The 24,729-nt window shown below is 39.7% G+C and overlaps 1 protein-coding gene across 1 annotated transcript in view; it reads left to right on the top strand.

The window, feature by feature from the left end:
- Dnah14 (dynein axonemal heavy chain 14) overlaps positions 1 to 24,729 on the top strand; it is a 199,959-nt gene that overhangs the window by 14,871 nt on the left and 160,359 nt on the right. The window contains exons 6-18 of the mRNA XM_051185777.1: positions 966 to 1,081; positions 4,526 to 4,588; positions 6,736 to 6,874; positions 10,279 to 10,410; positions 11,146 to 11,396; positions 15,148 to 15,268; positions 15,562 to 15,841; positions 16,340 to 16,385; positions 16,476 to 16,573; positions 19,848 to 20,014; positions 20,890 to 21,234; positions 23,396 to 23,737; positions 24,092 to 24,461. Of these exons, the coding sequence (XP_051041734.1) occupies positions 966 to 1,081; positions 4,526 to 4,588; positions 6,736 to 6,874; positions 10,279 to 10,410; positions 11,146 to 11,396; positions 15,148 to 15,268; positions 15,562 to 15,841; positions 16,340 to 16,385; positions 16,476 to 16,573; positions 19,848 to 20,014; positions 20,890 to 21,234; positions 23,396 to 23,737; positions 24,092 to 24,461 (2,470 nt within the window). The remainder of the gene's footprint in view (positions 1 to 965; positions 1,082 to 4,525; positions 4,589 to 6,735; positions 6,875 to 10,278; positions 10,411 to 11,145; positions 11,397 to 15,147; positions 15,269 to 15,561; positions 15,842 to 16,339; positions 16,386 to 16,475; positions 16,574 to 19,847; positions 20,015 to 20,889; positions 21,235 to 23,395; positions 23,738 to 24,091; positions 24,462 to 24,729) is intronic.

Consider the following 24,729-nt stretch of genomic DNA (forward strand, 5'->3'; position numbering starts at 1 on the left):
GATTCAGTTGGAAGGAGTTTTTCACCTCTTAAATTCTTTATTAACATTTTACATAATTTTTAAAGTAAAAACTAGAAGATAGGCATTTGTCAGTGTAATAGAAATGGTAAATAATATTTATTCTCTCTCTGTGTGTGTGTATGTGTGTGTGTGTGTGTGTGTGTGTGTGTATGGAGAGCAGAGGATAAGCTTGGGTGTTCTTTAGGAGCCATCTGCCTTGTCTTTTTCAATAGGGGAGACAGGCTTTCCCACTGCCTGAAGCTCACCAAGTCAGCAGACTGGCTGGCCAGCAGGCTGCAGGGATGCTCCTCTCTGCAGTCCCCCCTCCCCCTAGTGCTGAGGTTGCAAGATCATGCCACCATGTGCAGCTTTTTCATGTGGGTTCTGGGCCCCAACACAGGTCCTCATGCTCATGAGACATGAACTTACCAGTGGAACGATCTTTCCAGCTCCATAAAGAGTACTTTTATTGGCATGTTTATCAGAAACTTCAGGGTCAGACATAGAAATCTGTCCATTATATACTTAGCACTGTGGTACCACAAGTTATAATTAACCAGTTTTGATCATTTCTTTAATAAGCATCTGTTTTCCTCTGCCCTCCTAATGAGCCAACTAAAGTCAACTCAGCCATGTGCTCCAGCAGGGCCACAAACCCAAGACTTCACGTGTGCGAGGCAGGCATCCTCAGCCATGTCATAGCCATTATATAAAATATGAAAATTGCAAGGTGGAAAACATCAAGTTATTTGTAAAAATATCTCTGGATAGAGAGGACATTTTTCCTATTCCTTCTGTAGGAACACAAGAAAGCAAGCAGGAGAAAATGCCTGTGTAGCAGCAGGTGTGCGCGGGAAGTCAGATCCGTGCATGGATGAAGCAGACAAGGAATGGGGTAAAAGGTGAATAGAGGCCTTTCCAGTGTCTTGAGAACAGAAGTCATAGTTTGTGCTTTGTAATTACAGATCACTAAAGCAGATGGCATCATGGAAGAAGTGGAACTCATACCTACCCTGGACTGGTTGTCGGAAAGACATTGCTTCTATTTACTGCAGCAGTTTAAGATATTTTCCAACTTCCGGTGAGATGGGCTCAAGGGAAACTAAGGCTTCCCCCCTGCCCTGCCCACCCCCCAGATGGCATCTGATTCCACTAGAATGAGGTTGCTCATGGGTGTTAAGGAGGGTGGAGGTAGGGGGTCCATAAGGAACTTTAATCATTTAAGGACATTTTTTTCTTAATTTTAGTTTTTTTCTGGATAAATGTTACAAAACTGATGCTTTATTGTCAAACATAATTGAATAGTCTCTCTGTTGGTTTTACTTTTTCTTCATGCCTTTCCTGTTAGTGAATACCTATTGAGCATCCAAGAGGATCCAAGAGTCATTCTAGATGCTGGGTAACTGTATTGAACAAATCAATAGGCCTGCCCTTTAAAATCTAAAATTCTGATTTAAGATGTGTGAGAGACAACAAACAAACTGGCGAGCATGCAGGATGGCAGGGGACAGAAAATGCTATGAAGTAAGAGAGCGCAGAGTAAAGGCCCTGGGGCAGGTCACTGTACCAAATTCTCTCTTGGAACTGTGAGATGCCTCACATCCACTTCATTGCAATAGGATTTACACTGCTGTCCCTCTTCATTATTATTTTAAATAAATAAATATGTTTCACATCTGTCTTATTTTACACTGTTGCTAATTTACCTCCAGGGCAGAGTTTCCCATCCCTCCTCTCCTCCCAGTCCCTCCCCCATCTCTGTACCCCACCTCACATCCACTCCTCCATTTCTGTTAGGAAAAGAGCAGCCCACCCCAAGGGTAGCAACAAAACGGCTATCAAGTTGCAGTAAGACTAAGCACCTCCCCTTGTATTAAGGCTGGGCAGGGTGACCCAGTATGAGGAATAGGGTCCCAGAAGACAGTAAAAGAGTTGCAGACAGTCCCTGTTACCACTGTTAGAGGGCCCCACAAGAAGACCAAAGCACAACTGTCACATGTATGCAGAGGGTCTAGGTCATTCCCATGCAGGCTCTGTTGTTGTCAGTTCAGACTCTGAGAGCCCTTATGAGCCCAGGCTCATTGATTCTGTGAGTTTTCTTGTGGAGTCCTTGACCCCTCTAGTACCTACAACAATGTTACATACAATCCACAGACCCAGAGAGACTAGGTAACAAGGAGGGTTCATGGAGGGTTTCCTAGATCTCCCTGGGAAGGGGAAATAGAAAAGATTCTATTGGACTGAGGGCAGGTAGGGATGGGAACATTAACAATCAAGTTGGGAGGAAATAGAATGGTTGGGGAGAGGACTGAAAGAAACTACTGGAAAGTGTGGCGCATTTCAGGGTCAGGCAAAAACCTGGTACAAGGGAATCTCCCAGGAATCTACAAGGATGACCCCAGGCAAGACTCCTAGCAATAGAGGATACATAGCCTGAACTGACCAGCTCCTGTGACCATATTGGTGCCTAGCCCTTTTGACATCAGAGAGACTTCATCCAGCAACAGATGGAAACAGATGCAGACCCAGAGCCAAACATTAGACAGATTTCAGGGAATCCTGTAGAAGAGGGGATTGTAGGAGCCAGAGGGGCCAAGGACTACATTGTTGGTCTTTTAATGTTTGTATGACATCCAGTTTATTATTTTCTTTAATACATTCTTGCATAAACATAAATATGTAATATATCAAATGCATAAATTAAACATATAAATATATGAATCAAACCTAGCACCTCTCACATGCTAGGCATATGCTCTTTCACAGAGCTCCGCCCCAATCTGAGTTGAATAATACTTTAAATTGTTAGATGTTAGGTGATAGATAGCTTTACTAAGGATCTGAGGGGCATTTAGTCAAGTGCACAAGACTTTGTCACAGACATGTTGCCCACTTATTGAGCAACATGTGCTACTTATTCATTGATTGGTATGGATATGGAAGCAGACCCATGAAAACATACACAGGTGTCTGCCTCATAGAACTCACATATGAGTGGGATGAGTAGGGATGATGGCTGAGTAAAGGGAAGCAAGATAATGCAGACAGAAGGATGACACAACAGGGCTGATTTAAGGGGTCGCTCTCTGCTGAGGGAGGGCTGGCAATGTGGCACTGAGCTGGTCCCACAGGGACACAAAAGTTAAGGAGGCTTGCACAGAGGTGTCAGACCTCTTCACGTATGACAATTATGGGCGATGAGTAATCAGCAGGCAGGCTTCCCAGGCCTCCCCTGTATAGGTTCTTTGAGCCTTTTTAGTTATGCATGCATCTGTTTTTCATACCTAATTTTTAATTTCAGTTAGCACTATACAAAATTTTTATCAATTACTGAAAATTTAATTTTGACTTTTTAATGCTAATTTTATATATCCTACTTAAAATATAATTATATCACTTAGTCTTTTCTCTATGCATTGCCTCCCAGGTCCCTTCGCTAAAACTCCTTCCACATTTTCTTGCTCACACTGAGTCTTTTCTTTCCTGGTTATTATTGTTACATTATGTTACACAAGTGCAATTTTGCTGCTTATGTATATGTGGTTCAGATTGACCACTTTGTATCAGAGCACCAATCAGGGGCTCATCCTTGGGGCAGGCTGATCCTCCATCTCTCAGCAATCATCAGTTGCTTCTGAGAGAGAGAGAGAGAGAGAGAGAGAGAGAGAGAGAGAGAGAGAGAGAGAGAGAGAGAGAGAGAGAAGAACTCATACACATCAATGCATTGTTATGATTTTAGGTAAGTTTCCACCAGGTGGTGGTTGTTCAGCCTTTAATCCCAGCACTTAGGAGTAGAGGCAGTTGGATCTCTGTGAGTTTGAGGCCAACCTGTTCTACAGAGTGAGTTCCAGGTTCCAGGACAGCCAGGAGTGTTAGATAGAGAAACCCTGTCTCAGAAAACAAAACAAAGATTTTTGGGGGCTGGAGAGCTGGCTCAGAGGTTAAGACCATTGACTGCTCTTCCAGAGGTCTGAGTTCAAGTCCCAGCAACCACATGGTGGCTCACAACCATCCATAATGAGAACTGGTGCCCTCTTCTTGCATGTAGGCAAACATACATGCAGACTGAACACTATATATAATAAATAAAATAAATATTTAAGAAAAAACAATATTCCTTGAGGCTTTGACAAACAACTTGCTGTGATTTCACCCTCCTCCCTCTTCCTCTGTTCTGACCTCTTCTCTCCCTAGTTGGACCCCCTCCATTTTTTTCATTTCTGTTTCATATTGCAAACTAATTAATGTACAAAATGCATTTCATAGTTTTTAATACTTATTTGTTTGTTGTAGCCAAGTGAGTTTTGCAAGAAAGGCAGTGGGTTTCACTTATATTTGCTGTTTGCTTTATATTTTGTTGATGGCTTTGAAGAAAATTTGTATGGTTAGCATTTATTTATTTTTGGTAGTGTAAGACAAAACATAGTCTAAGGAATTTTTAACATTGTTTGGCTCTTAATAAACTTGTTCCATATAACTATATGACTTGTAGATACAGAATGTAAGAAGTATTTTTTCTTTTCAGGATGAATAAAGCCTTTGTAACTTGGAAACTGAATGTTAAAAGATTGAAGACAGAGAAGAGCAGGTAAAACTTATTATACAATCATACAGATTCCAAAAGCAGAATGATTTCAAGATGTAGTATGAAATAGATGCACTTGAATTTTAATTCAGATTGGGAAGTTACATAAGGCTGATATTTTGAATGCACTTAATGTCTATCTCTCTTTTCCTCTCTCCGTTGCTGTCTTTCTTTCTCTTTTTCTTGGTGCTATAGGCAGAACACTGAGTCATGTGCAAGCTAGGTAAGTGCTCTGCCACTGAGCTATATCCCCAAGTCTGCAGTTTAACCCATCTGTGTTCTATGGGAGGCAGTTAAATGCCTCCTGTATGTCGAAGGATGCTGTTCTGTAACCATCCTGATGTAACCACTGTGCTGTGAGTTCCTGCTGAGTTCCCTGGTCCCTTCATCTTTCTTTCTTCCCCAAACAGAAATGAAGTTGTCCTATTTTATGTGATTTTAGGCAACCGAGTGGGTTGTTTTGTTTTGTTTTGGGGTTTTGTTTGTTTTTTTTTTTTTTTTTTTTTTTTTTGGTCTTTAGTAAAGATTTAATTTTGCTATAATTGTGAATTGAGATGCATTTGTAAGAAATAATACAGAGAAATCCTCTGTGCCCTTTGCCTACCACCCCTCCCCCAGACCTCACAGTTCACAATATTATGGAACATAACTGCCAGAATGTTAACATTAACTGATATGCACAATATTTTTGTCACCACAAGATCCATTGTGTTTGCCTGTATGGCTACCATCACTTTCTTGTCCACTGCTCTCCTTATGCTACGGTAACTGCTGTTCTATGTTCTAGTTCTGTGGTTTTGTCTTTGAAGGAGCTTTCTTGTCAGAAACAAAAATAAAAGTGAGAGGTAAGGTCACAGACTCGAGACATGAGCTGTGTGATACACAGATGCACACATGGCTCCAGCACATATGCCTTTCCCCTGTCCATCATACTTCAGTAAAGTATGTTATGTAGAAAGAATGCCAAATGTCATGTAGAAAGAGTCATGTAACATTTAAAACTGACTGTTTGGCTTAGCAGAGCTCTGTGGAGATCCTTCTCGGTCGTACATATAACCATAGTTCTTTGGTTAGTGCTTAGTGACGTTCTCTGACAAAGGTGTTCCATAGTTTGCTCAACCGTTTTTCTATTGATGAACACTTGTATATTTTCTAGAGTTTTTGGCTATCATAGAAAGCTGCTGTAAACATTTGTGTATGCTTTAGTTTCCATTTCTCTGGGGCATACTCCCAAGGTTAAAATTCTGGGTCATATGGTCATTGGAAGTTTAAGTGCTTTTTATTATTCGTTGGTTTTTTTTGTTTGACACAGGGACTTACTGTATATTCCAGGTTGACCTAAAATTTACAATTGTCCTGCCTCAGCCTACTGTGCTCTGGGACTGTAGGCATGCACAAACCTGCCAAGCTGTAGTTAGGTTTTGAGGTGATTGACAAACTAATTTCCAGAACGGCTGTGTTGCCATTCCTGCCATCAATTCACTATCTTACATCCTTGATATTATTCATGCCATCACTGGTTTTTATTTCAGACATTCTGATCGGTGTGTAATAACATCTCAGCACGTTTTGATGTGTACTTTCTTAATGTTATTACTAATTTCCATTCCTCTCTAATCTTGACTATCTCTTCGTGTGCTTATTTGCCATCTGTATAGCCTTGTTAGTGAGATGTCTCACTAACATAGAAGAGCATGGAAGGCTGAAGGGCTCGTTCTCCACAGAAGCAAGCTTTGCTCTATCTGATTCAGGATTTGCCTTTCTCCCTCTCTGCCTTTTCTCCTGTTCCCATCATGTCCTCCTTTCCAGTATCTTAGGCGGCAGCGTGTCTGACCTTTGCATTCATGACACTCAGAAAGGAGGGGCTAGAACAAGGAGAAAAGTCCATCTCTACTTTAGGCTACAAATAGTAGTTTGTCAGAATTATTCACCAAGCTGCCCTTTATTCAGTGAGCCTTCCCCTTGTTGCTTGGAGAAAGTTTTTCTTATTTAATAAATTTAGTAAGTTGATGGCACATGTAATTAATTTTCCATAACACAGCTTGGAAATCCAATCAGAACTATCAAAATTCCTCAGACTCAGTGACATATATAACTCGCTTTATTCCTTTGGAAGGAGAGCTAAACTTGTGGACCTTCTTATCTTTCAGATCGTACTTGTATGGGCACCTTTTTTGTGCTGATGAGTTATTTCAGAGTTGTTTGCTTTATGTAAGAGGACTCTTTGAAGATGCACTGAACCTCAAAAAGAACAAGGAAGACAACTCCTCAGCTGTACGCCTTATTAAGGTTGGTAGATGCATGCACGGCCACCGGTACAGGAGTGCAGACATGGGGAGGGTTACACGGAGTTTCGAGTAAAAGCAACAGCAGTCTCTAGAGTTATACGCCCAGCACTGTGGGTGATGGATATGATAAAGTAGCAGTAAAGAACATGGCAGTCAATTGTAGGAGTCAACATTTCTCAGAAATCCTGGCTGATATTTTAGCAGAAGTCACTGAAGCTCTTTATTGCCAAATGTCTCTCTAAAGTGCAAAAGTATATAATCTTTTCTAATGCACGGTAGTTAGTAGCTATCCACCCCTTGGTATTTTCCATGTCAAGAGTTAGTCATGAGATGGAATTCAGTGGTATTTAAATATTAAATATTAAATTCATTTAAATAAATGAACTTGCCTGTTTCAGGGTTTTAGGAAAGAGGAGCTTACTAGTGGCCTGACTTAATCAGTTTCTAGTAGAACTGTAAGTCTTAAGTGCCTCATACAGAGTAAAAACAGGATTCTGGCCCGTTTCACTTCACTGTCCCAGTATGTAGAGAGATCCTGGAAGGATCAACACCTAGCATAATACTTAAATCACTGTACGTTTAGAATCAACGAGATACACACACACACACACACACACACACACACACACACACAGTGTTCTCTGAGGTAGTGAAGGAATTCAGGAATAATTGATCACTACAGATAAAATGTATTTTTTTTCTGTTTTCCTGTGGGTTTGTTTATTTTTTGTTTGAGACAGGGTTTCTCTGTGTAGCTTTGGAGCCTGTCCTGGAACTAGCTCTGTAAACCAGGCTGACCTCGAACTAACAGATCTGCCTGCCTGTCTCAAAAGTGCTGGAAATAAGGGTGTGTTTGCATGCATCACAGCCACCACCTGGCTGTACTTTGTATATAATATCTACACTGAGTATATTAGTATTAATATTTGTCTTACTTCTCTTAGTTTTATGAGACAGGATCTCTCTGTGTACATCAGTTGGCCTGGAGCTTGCTGTGGGGGCTGGACTGGCCTCTCATTTATAATCCTTCTGCTTTTCCAAAGCTTTGCCACCACTCCTGGATGAATATTATTTCAAAAGTATTAAATTCAGTTTAACTTGGAGACAATTCAGGGATAAACATCTTAATATAGTTTTTGTGTAGGAGGAAATGCCTATTTTAGGTTGTCTTAAAATTCAATGAATAATAAAGCTTTTAAACAAATGGTGAGTAGGGGGCCAGGCATGATGGTGTGAAAAAAATATCAGGTGTAGAGAGAATGGGGTTAATGAGTTAGTATGTTATTAATTAACACAGGCACAAACAATATTGACAGTGAAACCAGGAATGGGGGGGGGGATTTCTGAGGCATTTTGTTTGGAAAATTAGAATCTGAAAATCAGACAAAGGACAAAGAGGAGAAAGTGAGTCAATCCAAAATAGTAAGGCTGGATCACAGACTTCTTTATTTGAAACTACTGCATCTAGGAGTAGTTGGTTTATTTTTCTCTTTGGGAGCCACCCAGCTCCCATAAATGCATGGAGACTTACTCTTACTCGTGAATGCCCAGCTTTAGTCTGGCTTGTTTCTAGCCAGCTTTCCTAACTTAAATTAACCTGTGCCTCTTCTATGCTTCGCCTCTGGGCTTTTTACTTTCGTTATTCTGCATGTCTTTCTTCCCTTTTTACTCCATGTCTAGTTGTGTGGGTAGGTGGCTGGCCCCTGGCACCCTCCTCCCCTTCTCCTTTCCTCGCTCCTCCCTCGTTCTTCCTTCCCTAGCCTAGATTTCTTCTCCTACTCGTTCTCTCTGTCTAGCAGCCCCGCCTATCCTTTCTCCTGCCTAGCTATTGGCTGTTCAGCTTTTTATTAGACCAATCAGGTGTTTTAGACAGGCAAAGTAACACAGCTTCACAGAGTCAAACTAATGCAACAGAAAAGAATGCAGCAACCTTGCACCATTAAACCAGTATTCCACAGCATAAACAATACATCTTAAAAATGATATTCCATAACATCTAGGGTTAAAGAGGTCTACAGTATTTATTGATGAAATGTTTTGTGGCAAGAGAATTAACATGCCATAGAAAAATAAGAAAATATTGAAAGAAGGTTGATTGACAACACATACTTGAATGGATTACACCATTCTGTATTACCAAAAAAGAACCAATTGTGTAGTTGCCGGAAGTTTCTCTCTGTGGGGTTCCCAATAATGTAGAGCAGTTATTTAATTTTAACTTGTGTCTGTGTTACTCCATGGGTGTGTGTGTGTGTGCAACAAAATCTCAATTATTTGATTTTACAATAAAGACCTTGGAACCAGTTGCTGGGGTGAAAGCCTGCTAGCTCAGAGACTCAGAGAGGCAGAGAGAGCACCCAGATGTCCTGCCTCCTCTGCTGGCATTCCAGAGGTGTCTACTTATTTTCCCCTCTGCATCTCAAACAGGACTCCTCAAATTGAATGTTCCTCACCTCTACTTCTTGTGTATCTCTCTCCACCCTCCTGCTCCCTCTTAAATCTGTGCTTTGTTTGTTTCTTGTTCACTTCCTGTCAACTGGTTGCTTGCTCCACCTCTTGATTTTTGGTTGACTTTATTTAACCCTGTTTACAATAAGCAGAAAGCTCTTGGACTAAAGGTGTGTGCTAGCACCGAGCCACACCACAGCTAGAAACAGGTTTTTCCAGTAAATAACACACTCTCAGTGTTCACAGTGTTATCAAATATCCTGCAACATATGGTCATGCATGTGTGTGTGTGTAGGCCAAGGACGCATGCCAGGTGTTCTCTATTGCTACCCTTAGTTTTGGAGACATCATTCACTGAACTTGACATTCAGTGATTGGCTAGACTGGCTGGCCAGCAAGTTCTAGGGACTTAGTTGCCTATCTGTGCTTCCCCAGCACAAGAGTTACAGATATGCACCATCATACAAGCTTTGTGTGTGTGTGTGTGTGTGTGTGTGTGTGTGTGCTGTGGCTCTGAATCCAGCTTCTCGGGCTTTTGCAGCAGGAACTTTACAAAATGAGGCACCTCCCTAACCCAACTGTATCCTGTATTTCACGTTCATGCTTTTGAGTTAATAGATCATTGAGATTCAAAAGATAAAAGTAAGTTTTGGAATTGGTGTGATCCATAGATTCATAGATAACACCTTAGCTTTCTTATTTTTAAGAAAATATAATGTTTAAAATATACTATATTTTTCCTTTAATGAATATTTAATTATTGTGGGCATGATGTAGTGCATGGCTTTAATCCTAGCACTCTGGAGGCAGAGGCAGGCAGATCTCTAAGTTTCAGGCCAACCTGGTCTATGTGGTGTGTTCCAGTTGCCATGAAAAGGTGAGCATATGCCTTACCTCTTGCTCTTTGAAAGCAACCTTTCATTTTCAAACCTGCACCATTTGCTGACATTTAATTAGGTGGACCCTTCCCGAACTTACACTCTGGACAAGTTTTGTGAAGAACAGATACAACAAGCCTCCCAGGCAGTGGTACAACTTGAGGAGCTCAGGACTAAGGCAATTACAGAGATAAAAAGCACAGCCTTAAAGGTAATTCTGTGACTTTATCTGTCCTGTCACTGTGTATTGAATGTATTCCAAGCTGCATTCCTGAAAAAAAAAAAAGCATTGGAAAGGGGCTGTAGAGTCAAAGGTTGTTAATTAACCAACCAACTGGTGTTATATTTACTATGTCTAAGAACCTTTTCAGGATGCTGCAAAATGCAATAAAACACGCATGTATGTATTTGTAGATGTATATCTATGAGTGTATGAATTACAAATATCTCTATGCTATTTCAAGATGCTTCCTATCTAGCCTGAGCTGACATATAAAGGGACCCTGAACAGTTACAGACTTCTTAGTGTTTATAAGATAAAGAAAACTCCATTGCTCAGGAGAGACAGCTAGGTGAAATGAAATGTCAGAGGGTTTTATAAAGAGAATTCACTAATGCAGTGAACAGTCTTCCAAGGCATTCTTACCCCATGTGTGGCTGAAGATCCCTCTGTGTAAGTACATGGGGCCACTCACCTGCCTGTCCATTCCTGCCTGTCCTCCAAACGGGCCTGCTTCTGATATTCTAAACATCATTGGCTTCAGAAAACACAAGGAGTCTCTCTTCTCAACAGATGTTTAGATATAGTGTAAACGTGGGGTAAAATATTAATGAAAGTTGAGGATAAAAATTTAGTTTTATATACTGCCCAGGATAACTGTAAACTGCAGAATGCCTGCATTAACATAGGAAATGCCATGTTTCCCAACTGCTTTTTAAATTATAGGTTGCAGAAAAGAAAGATGTTAAAGAATACTTTGAGTCAAAGCCATCTGAAATTGACACAACACATTTTAAGCTGCCCCAATATCGGTGTTTGTTAGAAACAAATTTGAGGTTTTTAAGGCTGATTGATTACCTGTTTCAAGAACTCATTCGTCAGCTCATGAACTCCGCAGTCAGCCAGCTTTTGGAACTATTCATTGGCTCTTCGAGGATGCCATTTTCAAAGGAAAAGAACAATGAAAGTCTCATGAGGTAAGTGACACACTTTGACTACTAAAAGGAAGTTATACTCTTGTAATATATTACTAACTATGGAAAAAATATTCAAGAATTAAAGTTAGACTTTGGAAATCTTCCATGTAGCAAACAACTTATACTCATTTCTATAATTCTTATTATCAATAACATCTTAATATTGTCCATGAATTAAAGAAAAGTTTCTATTTTTTTTCCTTTAAATTCGGAGTAGATCTTGTTCCTGTATAAAATACAAAGAGCTCAGTGAACTTTGAATTTGAATTGCAAGACTTAGCCTAACAAAATTAAAAAAAAATTCTGTAGTTTTCTCATGTGGAAATAAAGTGGAAATTTCATCATAAAGAAGAAATATAGTAATAATGACTGTGTCATCATGTTGCTAATAAGCACAGAATAAATGCCTGATACATTGTAGCTACTATCATGGTATCTGTATCTGTTTGTATATTAACAACATTGATTTCTATTTCTATAGTAACTAATGATGGTGAACATTTTTTTCCTGTGTTTGTTAGCCATTTGTTTTCCAAGACCATGAAGATTTATGTCTTCTTGCCATATGTTTTATAACTTTAGCTTTTGAGTCAGTCTTTGATACATTGCAAACTACTTTTTATGTAGTATGACAGGGGTCTAAGGTCACTTCCATATGATCATTGTCTCAGCATTGTCTCAGCATTATTTTTTTTCTTCATTGAATTCCTTTGGCAGTTGATAATCCAGCCTGCCATAAGTATATAGATTTACTTCTCAATTTCATTTTGTTTCATTTATTTTTATGTTAATCTTTCTGTCAATATTGTATTGATTCTGCTTTGTATCAGGAAATTGTCAGTCTTCCAACATTGTTTTGCTTTGTTTTTCATAATATTATTTTGGCCATTCTATATGAACTTAGTGATTTCTGAAAAGAAATAAAAGATAAAAAGTGACAACTGAGATTTTTATAGGTATTGTATTAAATCCATTGGGAATGTAACCACACTGTAATTTTTTATACTGCTTGAAAGATTTTGCTGGGGTGTAAAAGCTATAAGGGAAAAGAATAAAGTTAGAAGGAAGACATCTAGAGAGACAGAAGGGATACATGTGGATAGAGGTAAGAAAAGAAATACAGAAGAGAGAAAATGATAGACCCTAAAGCTCTGTGTGTGTGTGTGTGTGTGTGTGTGTGTGTGTGTGTGTGTGTGTGTGTGCGTGCGTGCGTGTGTGTGTTTTCCTTTTTTGGCCAGCCCCAGAGAGTTAGGCTTTGCCCCCTGAGATAGAAGAGCCAAGTTGAGTGATTAGTTTGCAGACTCCATGGATCCCCTCAGTCCCTGAGCTACTGAAGGCTGATCCCCAAGGCAGCAATATCTCAGGTTTTGCTTGTTTGTTTGTTGGTGAGTGAGTGTGTGTGTGTGTGTGTGTGTGTGTGTGTGTGTGTGTGTGTTGTCTTCATTTTCACTTAATTTTGTGCCCACTATTGATTTCTGGCCTACACATTACAGAGCTGTCCTCTGTGACGTTTCTCTTCTCCAGCGAGGGAGTATTGAGATGACTTAATGCTTCCTGGATTCCCATTTCTTAATTCCTTGTTTTCCCTATACAGCAGGGATTGTGAGTGTGAGGGCCTGGGCATCTCTGGGACATCCCAGCTACATCCACCTGGTCTCCACTCACACTCACACTCACATAAACAGTGTTGACAACTTCGGATCTCCTACGGGCCCTGCAACTGCTGGACCATTTGGATCTTACTTGCCTCTGTGTTGGAAGCTGCTCCTCTGTTAGTTTTTTATGAGGGACTTTAGAAATATAATTTGATTTTGAATTTTAAACCAGCCAGAGAGTTTCTGTCCCTTGAGAAGGAAATCAAGCTACCTTAAGTGACATTTACACTTACTGATCATTTTGTCAGTAGTTTTGATCTTTCCCCTTTGTCTACTTCCCAGTTTTTCTCATTTGTCTCTTTGGGTAGGATCAGATGGTTCTGGGTGTACTTGTCTCTTGTTTCCCATCAAACACCCTCAAACTGTGTGCATTAGAGTTACCTTTTCTGGTTTGTTCATGACTTCTCTGTCTTTCTGACTATAAGTCACTTCCTCTAGGGACAGAGAGCGTGGTTTATCATAGAGCATGTGTGAAGACAAATGAGGCCCCTTGGTGATGGATGTCCCTCATAATAGACCTTATTTTTCTACCCCCCCCCCCCCGTTCATGACTTAATACCATGATATTTTCCATTCTGCTCTTATCCCCCCTAAAGTGAGACATCTTTCTATGAGGTTGAAATCTGTATAACATGAAAGATGTCATCTGAAGTGTGCTGTTCAGTGTCATCACATACTTCCAGAGTTGTATGGTCACCAAAATCCACTACCAGAATCTTTTACAAAAACTCCACATTGCCTTTCCCTTTCCAGGCATGGCAACCTTTCTAAGAATTTATTCATTTTAGGTACCTTGCATATCTGGAATCATAAACATTGCTCTTTTTGTCTAGCATATTTCACTTATAGTAATATCTTTAAGGCCCATCCGTGTTGAAGCATGTATCACAATACCATTCCCTTTCAAGGCTAAATAATGCTGTTACCTGTTGTCAGTACATTGTACTTTTCCACTGATCTGTTAGGTTTCTCTCCTGTGGACTATGGTTAGAATGCAGCCGTGTATACTGGTGTGAAACATCTGCTTGAGCACCTGATTTCTGTTCCTTGCTGTATATACTTAGAATTTCTGGATCCTATATTTCCATATTTAACATTTTAAGAAACATCTCTCCAGTTCCCCACAACACTGTCTGTATCAGTCTAGTCTGTAGCAGGAATGTACCAAGTGCTAATATTTTTTACCAACATGGATCCAGTCCAGTGAGTATGTATAACACAAATAATAAATATCCAGAGACAGATATTAGGGTTCAAGCTGAAGACCAGAGAAGCAAAGAGGCTAAGCCACCAGAGAGCTCTCAGTCTGAGATTTGGTGAATACAATCTCAGGTTTGGTGGATCACCCATTCAGTCTGAGCATTGGTAGAGGTGAGAGCTTTCTGGTGGCTGGCCACTTTGCTTCTCTGATCTTCAGCTTGAACACCAATATCTGTCTCTGGATATTTATTGTTTGTGTTATAAGTATGAAGTAATCTCCTGAGATTTTTGGGCTTTTTTCCTTATTATTAGTGATTTTAAGTACCTTTTCTTATGCTGATCATCTACTTGTACTTCTTTGGAGAAGGGGCCAACCAAATTGTTTTCTTTCCCTACTTGTCTGTATATGTGTGTTTGTGTGTGGATGTGTGTGTGTGTGTGGGGGGGTGCTGCTGTATGTGTGCATGGCACTTACTTACATGTGGAGGTCAGAGGGCAACCTTGGATGTTTGTCCTCAGGTCCTCCACCTTTTATTGACCTGGGATCTTACCATGTAGGTCTAGCTAGTTACCCTGCAAGCATTCAGGGGTCTGTCTGTTTCTTCCCCTTGTCTTGCCACCACAGAGAGTATATTCATGTTATAACCATGCTGGACTTCTTATGTAAGTTCTGGCGATCCAAACTTGGGCCCTCGCCTTGCAAGACAAACACTTTACTGACTGAGTTGTCAGCCCAGCCCTTTCCCACACTGGTAGCTTTCTCTCTCACTTATTCTGTCTTTTTCTCTTTCCTCTTCTCTTGCTTGTTAAGGTATAGGAATTCTTTATATATCCTCATATTAAACATTACAATATGTTATTTCAAAAATAAATTTGCCTCCCATTTCTCAATTTAGAACAAGGAAGATCTTTTCTAGAAAGATATCTAATGATGATGAAGAATTTGTTAATTTATATGTACCACCTCATCCTCCTGTTCAAAATTTGGAACCCAAACCATACACTGATGTTGATGTGGTAAGATGCACCCTTAGAAACATTAACACAAATTTTGATATAAGATGGATAGCAAGTTTCAGAATTAAAAAGCAATTAATGAATGTTACACACACACACACACATACCTTCTCCAATTGTAAAAAACTATAATGATGCCTATCCCAAATTTTCCACTGACATTAATTAGCATTTTATTTATTTGCTTTTTAACATGTAAATACAATTACAATAGATACTATTTAAACTTTATTATCACAAATTAATGTCTTATTTTGTTCTTGTCTTGTGGACGGACATACTTGCTAAATTAGATTTTACATAAAGGGAAAATGGAGATGGATTTGAAAAAAACTTATGCACCAATATTTGAAGTACACCTATATTTGAGAATTCTCACTTCGAGTGAGTCTCCAGAGGATACTGAAGAGAAAACTCAGAAGTCTGAACAGGGCCTTGATGAGACTCTATCATGTGATGATGATGACTTGTCTGAAAGCAGAAGAAGCTTTGTGAGGACCTCAAGTGAAGACTTGATCATGAAATACAACCAGCCGAGCAAGTTCGGTACCCTCCTCAGACGAATCCTTTCAGGTAAGACAAAAAGAAGCATACTGGCAGCTGGAAATAATAAGCAAAATAAATAAAATGAAGTTTACACTTTATTAATTTGGATAGTATGGTGTTCACACATGCTATGGCAAGTAGTGACAGGACATGTGAGTGATAGTACCATTTTCACCTTGAAACGTGTAGGATTTCTCACCCAGGCACTTCTGGACCCTCCTTATCAGCTTGAACTCACCTGGAATGTCTGCCCAAAGTGCAGACTCTTAAGCAAGGGTGCCACTCAGTGGTAGAGTGCTTGCCTAGCGTGTGTAAGGCCCTTATTTTTCTCCCAGACCTGGGACTGTATCTGAGATCTCCTTTCTTGTCATCAGAGGAGTCCGCTGATGGAATAACCCTTTCAGCTGGTCTCCATAATTGACTCTCAGGATGTTTAGAAAATACCAATATATATTAAGCTATTGTCTGGCATTTTTAAATGTTAATAAATTTTTATTTTACCATTCTCTCAATGAATTCCAATAGACACAGGACTCCTGCTTGAGTCTGAGCAAGGGCACATCTATAATAAGTAAGTATGATACTGTTTTTAAATAGGTAGCTGTATTTTGTTGGGTACTGTATTCACTTGAATATACTTTTATTTATTGCTTTCTCTCAGGTTTTCTGAATTCCCAACAAACCTCTTTATACATCCCAACAGACTGGACTTTTCAACACAATTCCAAAATGTGATAGCAACTATAGAAAAATATATCAGTAAGTCTTTGAAAGGCTTAGTGCCTTCCTTGGCAATTCTTTTAAATTGATTATTATCTGATGCTCTTAGTCGGTAATCTATAAGGCAGTTATAAATAAGATGGCATGAATTCTAGTGTTTAGGATCAAGCTATGTCAATTTGGAATTATTTGAAGGTATGTGTATGTGTACACATATGGTATTAGAGTTCACTAAAGGAACAGAATTGATAGAATGAGTTTGTAAATATATGCATATACACATCTGTGTACATACATGAGAGAGACAGAGAGAGAGAGAAAGATGTATTAGAGTGGCTTACAGGCTGTAGTCAGGGTAGTCCAACAATGGCTGTGCCCTAGTGGTAGTTGGTAGCTGTTCAGTCCATGAGACTGGATGTTCCAGAAACCCCAGCTGATTGTTAGAGTCCTAGGAAAGTTCAAGAGAGCTGCTGGTCTTCAGTTTATGTTGGGGTCCCAAAGAAGCAGGTTCTAATCACAGTGAAGGAACACCTCAGGAACAGTATAGGTGAACTTGCCTGCGAGAGTAAGGGCAAGTAGGCAAAAAGCAAATGCTTCCTTCTTCCATGTCCTTTTATGTGGGCTGTCACTAAGAGGCATGGCCGAGATTTAGGGTGGGTCCTCCCACCTCAAACGATCCAATCAAGCAAATCCCTCACAGGTGTGTCTAGCTGCTTGGCTTTTAGTAGATTATAAACAATAAACATAGTCAAACTGACAACCAAGATTAGCCTGCATGAATATAAAGAGAATATATAAAAGATAAGAATTGGGCAAGCAACTCCAGGGTTAAGTATTTGAATTTTATTTCATAGCATTACAGAGATCTTGTTTCCACCTCAAATAAATTTTAAATGAGTATTTTTAGATATAAGTATATAATTTGAGATTACATGGCAGGGACTTCCTTGGCCAAAGAATTGGTTCATTTCTCACAATAAGTTTTAGGGAGAAAAACTAGTAGTACCCTTAGCAAATTGTTTGTCACATGATATAGTTTGCTAAATTCAGACACCTATAAATATGCCCATGCCTTCTAGCTTTTAGCACTGCACACTTGTTTCTGCCCAGGAAATTTTCACCTGGAACCAACTACTTCTTATAGACAGGTATCATTTTGTACTAACGTTTCTTAAATCTATGGTAGGGAGATTAATTATGAAGAAGCAGGTCTTCTGTCAGTCTTCCTATAGATAGATGCCTTTTGCCACTTAGATTTCCTTCTTTTCTTTTTAGGTCTTTGTTTCTGGGATTAAAACATCTGACCACTTCCATGTCATTTTTTCTCAACATAAAAATGTTTTTGTCATTTGATTTGTTTTTGAAATTGTCATGATAAAATAAATAATTTGAGGCGCCTATGAAAGTCACAAGCATAGTAGAGCATTCTTGTCTGCTCTTCACATTCTCTCTCTCCTCATGCTGTGATGATCCAAGCTGCACAACCAGCTGTATAGTCGTGCAGATAAAATGACAGAATTCAACTGTTTCACTGTGGTCAGTTATTCGTTCCAGGATCCAGAGTGCACAGTTGCACATTGCATTTGTCTTCTGATCTGTGACTTTTCTTGCCTTTTGTGACCTTAAGGAACTTTTTTTCAATGCACTAGTTAGTTATCCCATAAAGATACATCAGTTTGTTTGGTCTGCTGTTGCCCGTGAGATGTTACATTTGGGGCTGGGATGTTGTAATAGTTGGGCATTCTTTCACTGTCTCAGGTCAGTAGCAGCACACGAGGTTGCACATCTTGTTACTAGGAATGCTAAGGCGGCCCTGGGGAAAGTTATAAGATAATACAAACATCATATTTATGCTGGGGAAAAAACGCACCCATTAATTTTAGCATTCATCAGTAGGAAATTCTGTATCAGTCAACTGTGACTTCCCAAAAGGAGTGTCTCTTCCTCTAATTCGTCACACATTTATCACACAGGATTCTTCTATAAGGAATAGTTGTTCCCCCCCCTTCTGTTTACATATCTGTTCATCATGAATAATAAAAAACCCAGAAAAAGATATTGGGGTTCAAGCTGAAGATCAGGGAAGCAAAACAGACAAGCCACCAGAGAGCTCTTCTCTCTCAAGGCTAGGGAGATCCTGTCCTCAATGTGGCTGGAGACTAATGCCTAAAACTGAATGCCAGCTCTGAGACCCTGCTCCCATCTCATATTCCTCTCTAGTGCTGGGATTAAAGGTGTGAGCCACCACCACCCAACTTCTATGGCTAACCAGTATGGCTGCTGGGGTTAAAGGTGTATGGCACCACTGCCTGGCCTCTATGGCTGTGGCTAGCTTTACATTTTGATCTCCATGCAAGATTTATTAAATCATAAACAATATATCACCACATATCCGTACTATAGAGTTCATTGTATTTGCATGCTTAGGTTATGTTTTCAGTATAGCAGGATTACTTTATATTCTCACCTGTGGTGCATGAAGCTTTCTGGGTTTTCCTAGCCTTTGCCAATGTCATATTTTCAACCTTTAAAAAGTCCCTTTCTCCATTTCAATGGGGAGGTAGTGATGCTACATTTTGGTGGTTTCCTGTTTCACTAGGACTTGATAGATGGTTGTATTTCCTTAACCCAGTTTTCATCTGCATGTTTTGTCAAATGCTTACTGGCCACTGTGTGTGAGAGATCCTTTAAGTGTGCTAGGTCATATCTGTTACCAGCTGGAAGATTTTTCACTCACCCCCCACCCTTTGCCTTAGTGTCTCCTTTTCGTTAATAGAGCTAAGCTACCTGATTTTTTATAAATTTCCAACACATCAATTTATTTCTACCATGTGTTAGGATTTTGGTTTTGTGCCTAGAACTTCCTTAAGTTGAGGTCGCACTATTTTCTCCTAGGAGTTCATCCATTTGTACTCTATGTCTAGATGCAGGCTTCATCTTGAATTAATCTGTGTAAGCTATAAAGTTTCCTTTCTTTGTTGTGGTGAAGGGAAGGGTCCACAGACATCTAAACTGCCAACCCCTTCCCATGGCAGCCTTGCATTTGTTGTAGTGTTTGTGCACTCACAACAGTATAACACTTTCCACACAAAAGATTTCATTTTTGGCATGGCTGCTCCTACCACGACTTATTCTGTTTATGATGTTAAGTGCAAGCCTTCGCACGTGTCTATGAATCCCTCCATCAATGCAGAGTAATGTCTGCTCATTAATTAAGTCCCTGCCAGTTTTTAACAGGACTAAACATTGTGGCTAGTTTTAAAGTGTCGCTTTAAACTTCTGGAAACACTAACTTTTCAATGCTGTGTTCCAGCCACGATCATTCCTCTTCACCAAGACCCTCGCCTCTCCATCCTCATTGATTTGGTTTCAGCTTCAGATTTATCTAATGAGACAGAAAGTGTACTCAAATATAAGAAGCAGATCCGATGGCCAGATTTCCATATCCTTTTTGAAACAGATGGTGACTACCAAAAAAAAGTAAGTTTCAAGATGTTATGTCTTGGAAGTAGCTGGTAAGGAAGCAGAACCCCACTGGAATCATTATATGAGCATGATATGTAGGAAACTTCAGAGCATCCAAATTCATGGGAATGGGAGCATCATCCCAGTGTGACTCTCTGTTTGTCTTCCCCTGGCCTCTGAGCTCTACTTACCAGAGTTTTCCAAATCTCCACTGTGGAAGTGAGTTTTCATCCCTATGGTTCTTTTGTGACATTGGCTTGCCAATATGTTGGCTCACCATTCCCCAGCCCTTCACTTACCACCTAACTGTATATTTTTGTCCAAACTGACAGTAGAATATCATTATCTCAGCTTGTGTCTGGATTCCGTGCTGTTCAAAACAACTATGTCTTAAGAACTAGGTGAAGTTGTACATACATAGGACTGGCTTTCTCTGGGCTGTCTTAAGATACTTAAAATTCTTATGACAAACAGTGAAATAGATGGCTGGTCTCTGAAATACATAGTAGTTCAATTAACACCTTGATTACAAAGTTAAATATCTGTGTAAAGTTTACATAAAAGTCAAGTGTTACTTATCTAAATTTCTTGGTCTTGTTTCCCACATATTTCAATATTTAATTCCAGCTCCAAAAAAAATTAATTGTACAAAGACCATTATTTAACATGAACTATCAGCTTGCCAAACTATACATTTCCATTCATATCATAAAAGTTGAGTAACATTCTCATTCACAGATTGTGTGCTATTGTATCATTTTAATTCATGACTGTGAGTGTGCTGACTGTTGTATCATTTTTCATTCACAGATTATGAGTGTGCTGACTATTGTATCATTTTCATTCACAGATTGTGAGTGTGCTGACTATTGTATCATTTTCATTCACAGATTGTGAGTCTGCTGACGATTATTGGTAATTCAATGGGCCTGGTTAGCGATTACAGCTGCAGGTTTCTAAAGTACTGTTACATGGTAGAAAAGGCCAAAGTCATGAGTATGAAACTGCCATTCATGGGGATCTTAACATCAATAGAGTTTAAATCTATAATACATAAATTCAGAAGCTACCTAAAACAGATTGTGACTATGGCTATTGAGATGCGCCTTGGAATTTTTTGTGTGAAAAGTTTGGATTATCAATTAGCATGCCTACCATATATTGACAAGATTATTGAAATGAGCTACAACCTGTTACGCCTTGCAATTGAGGAAAAAAATACAAGTCTATTGGAAGTAAGTCTTTAAACCTGTCCTTTTTCATAAGAAGATTTCGGGTTAGATTATAACTGTAAGATACACACTCATAAATACATAGAAGTGTTACCATCAGAAAGCCTGAAAGTAGTGTGAACACATTTGCTTTTGTTTTTAATCTTTAGCTTTGTGTGTGTGCATTCATGCATGTGAGCATGACTTGCATGCGCGCTGTGGCACGAGTGTGGAGGTCAGAAGTCAACTTCAGGGTTAGCTTGTCTTTCTCCTTATTAGAGATTGTGTCTCTTGATTGTAGCATAAACCAGGCCCTTGAACTTCTGGGAATTCTTCTGTCTCCACTTGATCTGGCCCTGGGATTGCAGACATGCATGCTGCTGTGTCTGGCTTTAAAGTTTTTGGAGAGACGAGCTCGAGTCCTCACACCTCATAGCAAGTGCTTTACCCAACTCAGCCATCTCCCCAGCACCTATTTGGGAACTTTCTGTGACCACATTGAAAGCTGCATCCCATGTCCAATTTTCTACCCCCTCCCCCATTTTGTCTTTTTAACATGCATCACCATCTGGCATTATTTTAGATGTCTGTTTGTTCATCATCCTCTCAGAACATAAAGTTCACCGTGCTATGGAGTATCTGTGATAAATCTTGGAAAGCTGATGAGTGTTCAGTATGTATTAGGGTTATCAGTGGGGTTAGTTTTCTTATGGAACAAATTTCTAAGACCATGGTCATTTGAAGCCTCTGTGGAAAACTGTGAACATATAAACATCTGGGAGCACGCCGAACTTAAGTTTCTAGGACAAATACAGATTCTTGTATACTAGCCATTGTCTATACAAACATCCTTAGTAATGCCCTAGACATGTCTAGGTCTAAGAAGTTGGGCAGTAAAATACATTCATAGAGTTATCTTCCTAAAAGTTTCAGCACACCATCTCACATTTCAACCATATTCATCTCCATCCCCAATTCCTCCCAGATCTACCATCACATCCTACCCACCCAAATTTGTGTTCTCTTTCTGTCTCTTTTTTAAACCCATCAAATCTAATCTGTGTTGGTCAGCTACTCTTGGTATAGAGCCTATTCTGGAGTGTAGTTGAGTTACCAGGGGTCAAGCCACTGGAGAAAACGGTCCCTCCCTCTCCCAGAAGCTATCAAATGCCAATAGCTCCCTCGCTGGTGGTGGGACTTCATGTCTATCTCCTCTTTCCATTCTGGGATTTGGTCTGGCTTGAGCTTTCAGGTCTTGTGTTACACAGGTCTTGTGCAGGTTGTTTCAATTACTGTGTGTTCATATGTGCAACTTCCCTATTGTGTCCAGAAAACTATTTCCTTGAGTTCACCAACTCTTCCCCCTCTTCATTAGAAATTCTTGAACTTTGGAGGGGAGGATTATGCATAGATGTCCCATTTAGGCCTAGGCATTCTACAGTTACTTATTCTTTGCACCTTAGCCAGCTGTGGGTCTCTGTGTTGCAAAAAGAAACTTCTCTAATGAGGGTTGAACCACAATTCTGTAACTTTACCATGTATCTAATCTTAGATTAATTTGGGATTCAATCCCTTGTCTGAATAGTAGAGAGAATAACACCTGATTTGCAAACACAGTCTCTCAATAAAGTGGAACCATGTAGTAGAATCTGGCATATGAATGGTCAGAGTGATGGTGTTCCACTCATATTCCAGCCCTGTTCTTGTGATTGGCATTATACTTATTCATTTAAAGTTATTCATAGAGTATTTTGTGTGCCTTACATTTTACATGTGAAACATAGTCAAGCACTTTCTGCTAATAGTAGAAGGATTTGGTAGTGTCAATGTTCTATCATTTAACAAGCACTTAGAATTATGTGCACTTCATCCATTAATGTCTTCTGAAATTACATTTGTAGAAGTAAGAATTCTGGGGCTGGAGAGATGGCTCAGTGGTTAAGAACATCAGCTGGTATTCCAGAGGTTCTGAGTTCAATTCCCAGCAACCACATGATAGCTCGCAATCATCTGTAATAGGATCTGGTGCCCTCTTCTGGCCTGAAGGGATAAATGCAGACAGAACACACTACATACATAATAAATAAATAAATCTTTAAAGAAGTAAGAATTCTAAGATGCAACCAATATTTTCTAAAATGGTGAAATTATTCCATACCTATCATTGGCATGTCAATCATTTTAGATCTTAGACTCCTCACTGAAACAACTTAGACACGGGCCTGTGGAAGTGGAGGAATTTGTGGATCACTTTAATTTTTTGGAAGACATTACGTCAAGTATGTCTCAATTAGAGAAAGATTTCTCCACAATTTCTCAGCTATATTCTGTTGTGAGGCATTACCAGATTGAAATTTCTGAAGAGCAGAATGCCATCTACAGAATCCTTTTCATGAAGTTGAATCATCTGAAAACAGCTCTGAAGTTAGTTGCCACAAACAAAGAAGCCACCCTAACTAAATTCAGGAACAATTTGGAAGCATATATTGTCGGTTTACGAGTGGATGTCAGTAACTTAAAAGACAGAGTAAGTGCTTTTTATGTTCTTACTAAGTTTTTCATATCAGTCTTATGTAACGCTATGCATTTAGGTGCTCTTTGTCTATGGGATCATAGCTAAATAATTTAATCCAAATACATTTCCCCTGTGTGTTGCTTCGAATGAGAAATGTCCACATTTGAACGCTTGGTCCCCAGCTGGTGGCCACAGGAAGCAAACTTTCCGAAAATTGTTGTAGGCTTTTGGGTCAGGTAGTAATATTCCAGTTCCATTCACTTTATCATTTCAAAAAGTAGGTTGTTTGCTGAAGATGGTGCTAGTAGGACAAGGCTGTGTTCTGGGTAGTCTGGCCTCCTTGAGTATCTTTCCTATTGGTTTCAGATCAGAAGCCCTGAGCTGCTGTGCGCCAGCACTCCAATCCAAAAGGCCAAGGACATGGTCAAGTCTATCACAGCTGAAGCTGCAAACTTGACTGAAAAGGTGAAGACATACTCAAGCTACCAGGACTATTACGATGACTCCCAGCCTCACATTCAGCCTCTCAACATGGATGAGATCACGCAGATTGTGCTGTCGGAGATCTCCGATATCGAGGGTGACCTGATGTTGAGGAAGCTGTTATGGGAGGCACAAGAAGAGTGGGTGATACTTTTCTGGGAATGGAGGAACTGCAGTCTCCAGAGCATCGATATAGACTTAGTGAAGACTAACGTCTCCAAGTGGCTGCACATCATCGTTGTCCTGGAAAAAGGTACCGTGCACTCCTCCACACTTCCTATATCAGCCAAAGGCAAAATGGCATCTCCAGTGAGACAGTTAAAGGGATTTAAGTAGAGGTCATTTGCTAAAACAAGAAATAGTTTAAAGCCTTAGGTGGGAGCGTGGATGGCTACAAGTAATTACAAGTAGATTGGTATCTTTTAAAGGTTGGTTTCACGAGCTAGATGGTGATGACGCACACCTTTAGTCCCAGCACTTGGGAGGCAGAGTCAGGTGGATCTCTGTGAGTTTGAGGCCAA

The sequence above is a fragment of the Phodopus roborovskii genome, unplaced genomic scaffold (assembly GCF_943737965.1).
Source record: "Phodopus roborovskii unplaced genomic scaffold, PHOROB, whole genome shotgun sequence".
In the NCBI taxonomy this organism is placed as follows: Eukaryota; Metazoa; Chordata; class Mammalia; order Rodentia; family Cricetidae; genus Phodopus; species Phodopus roborovskii.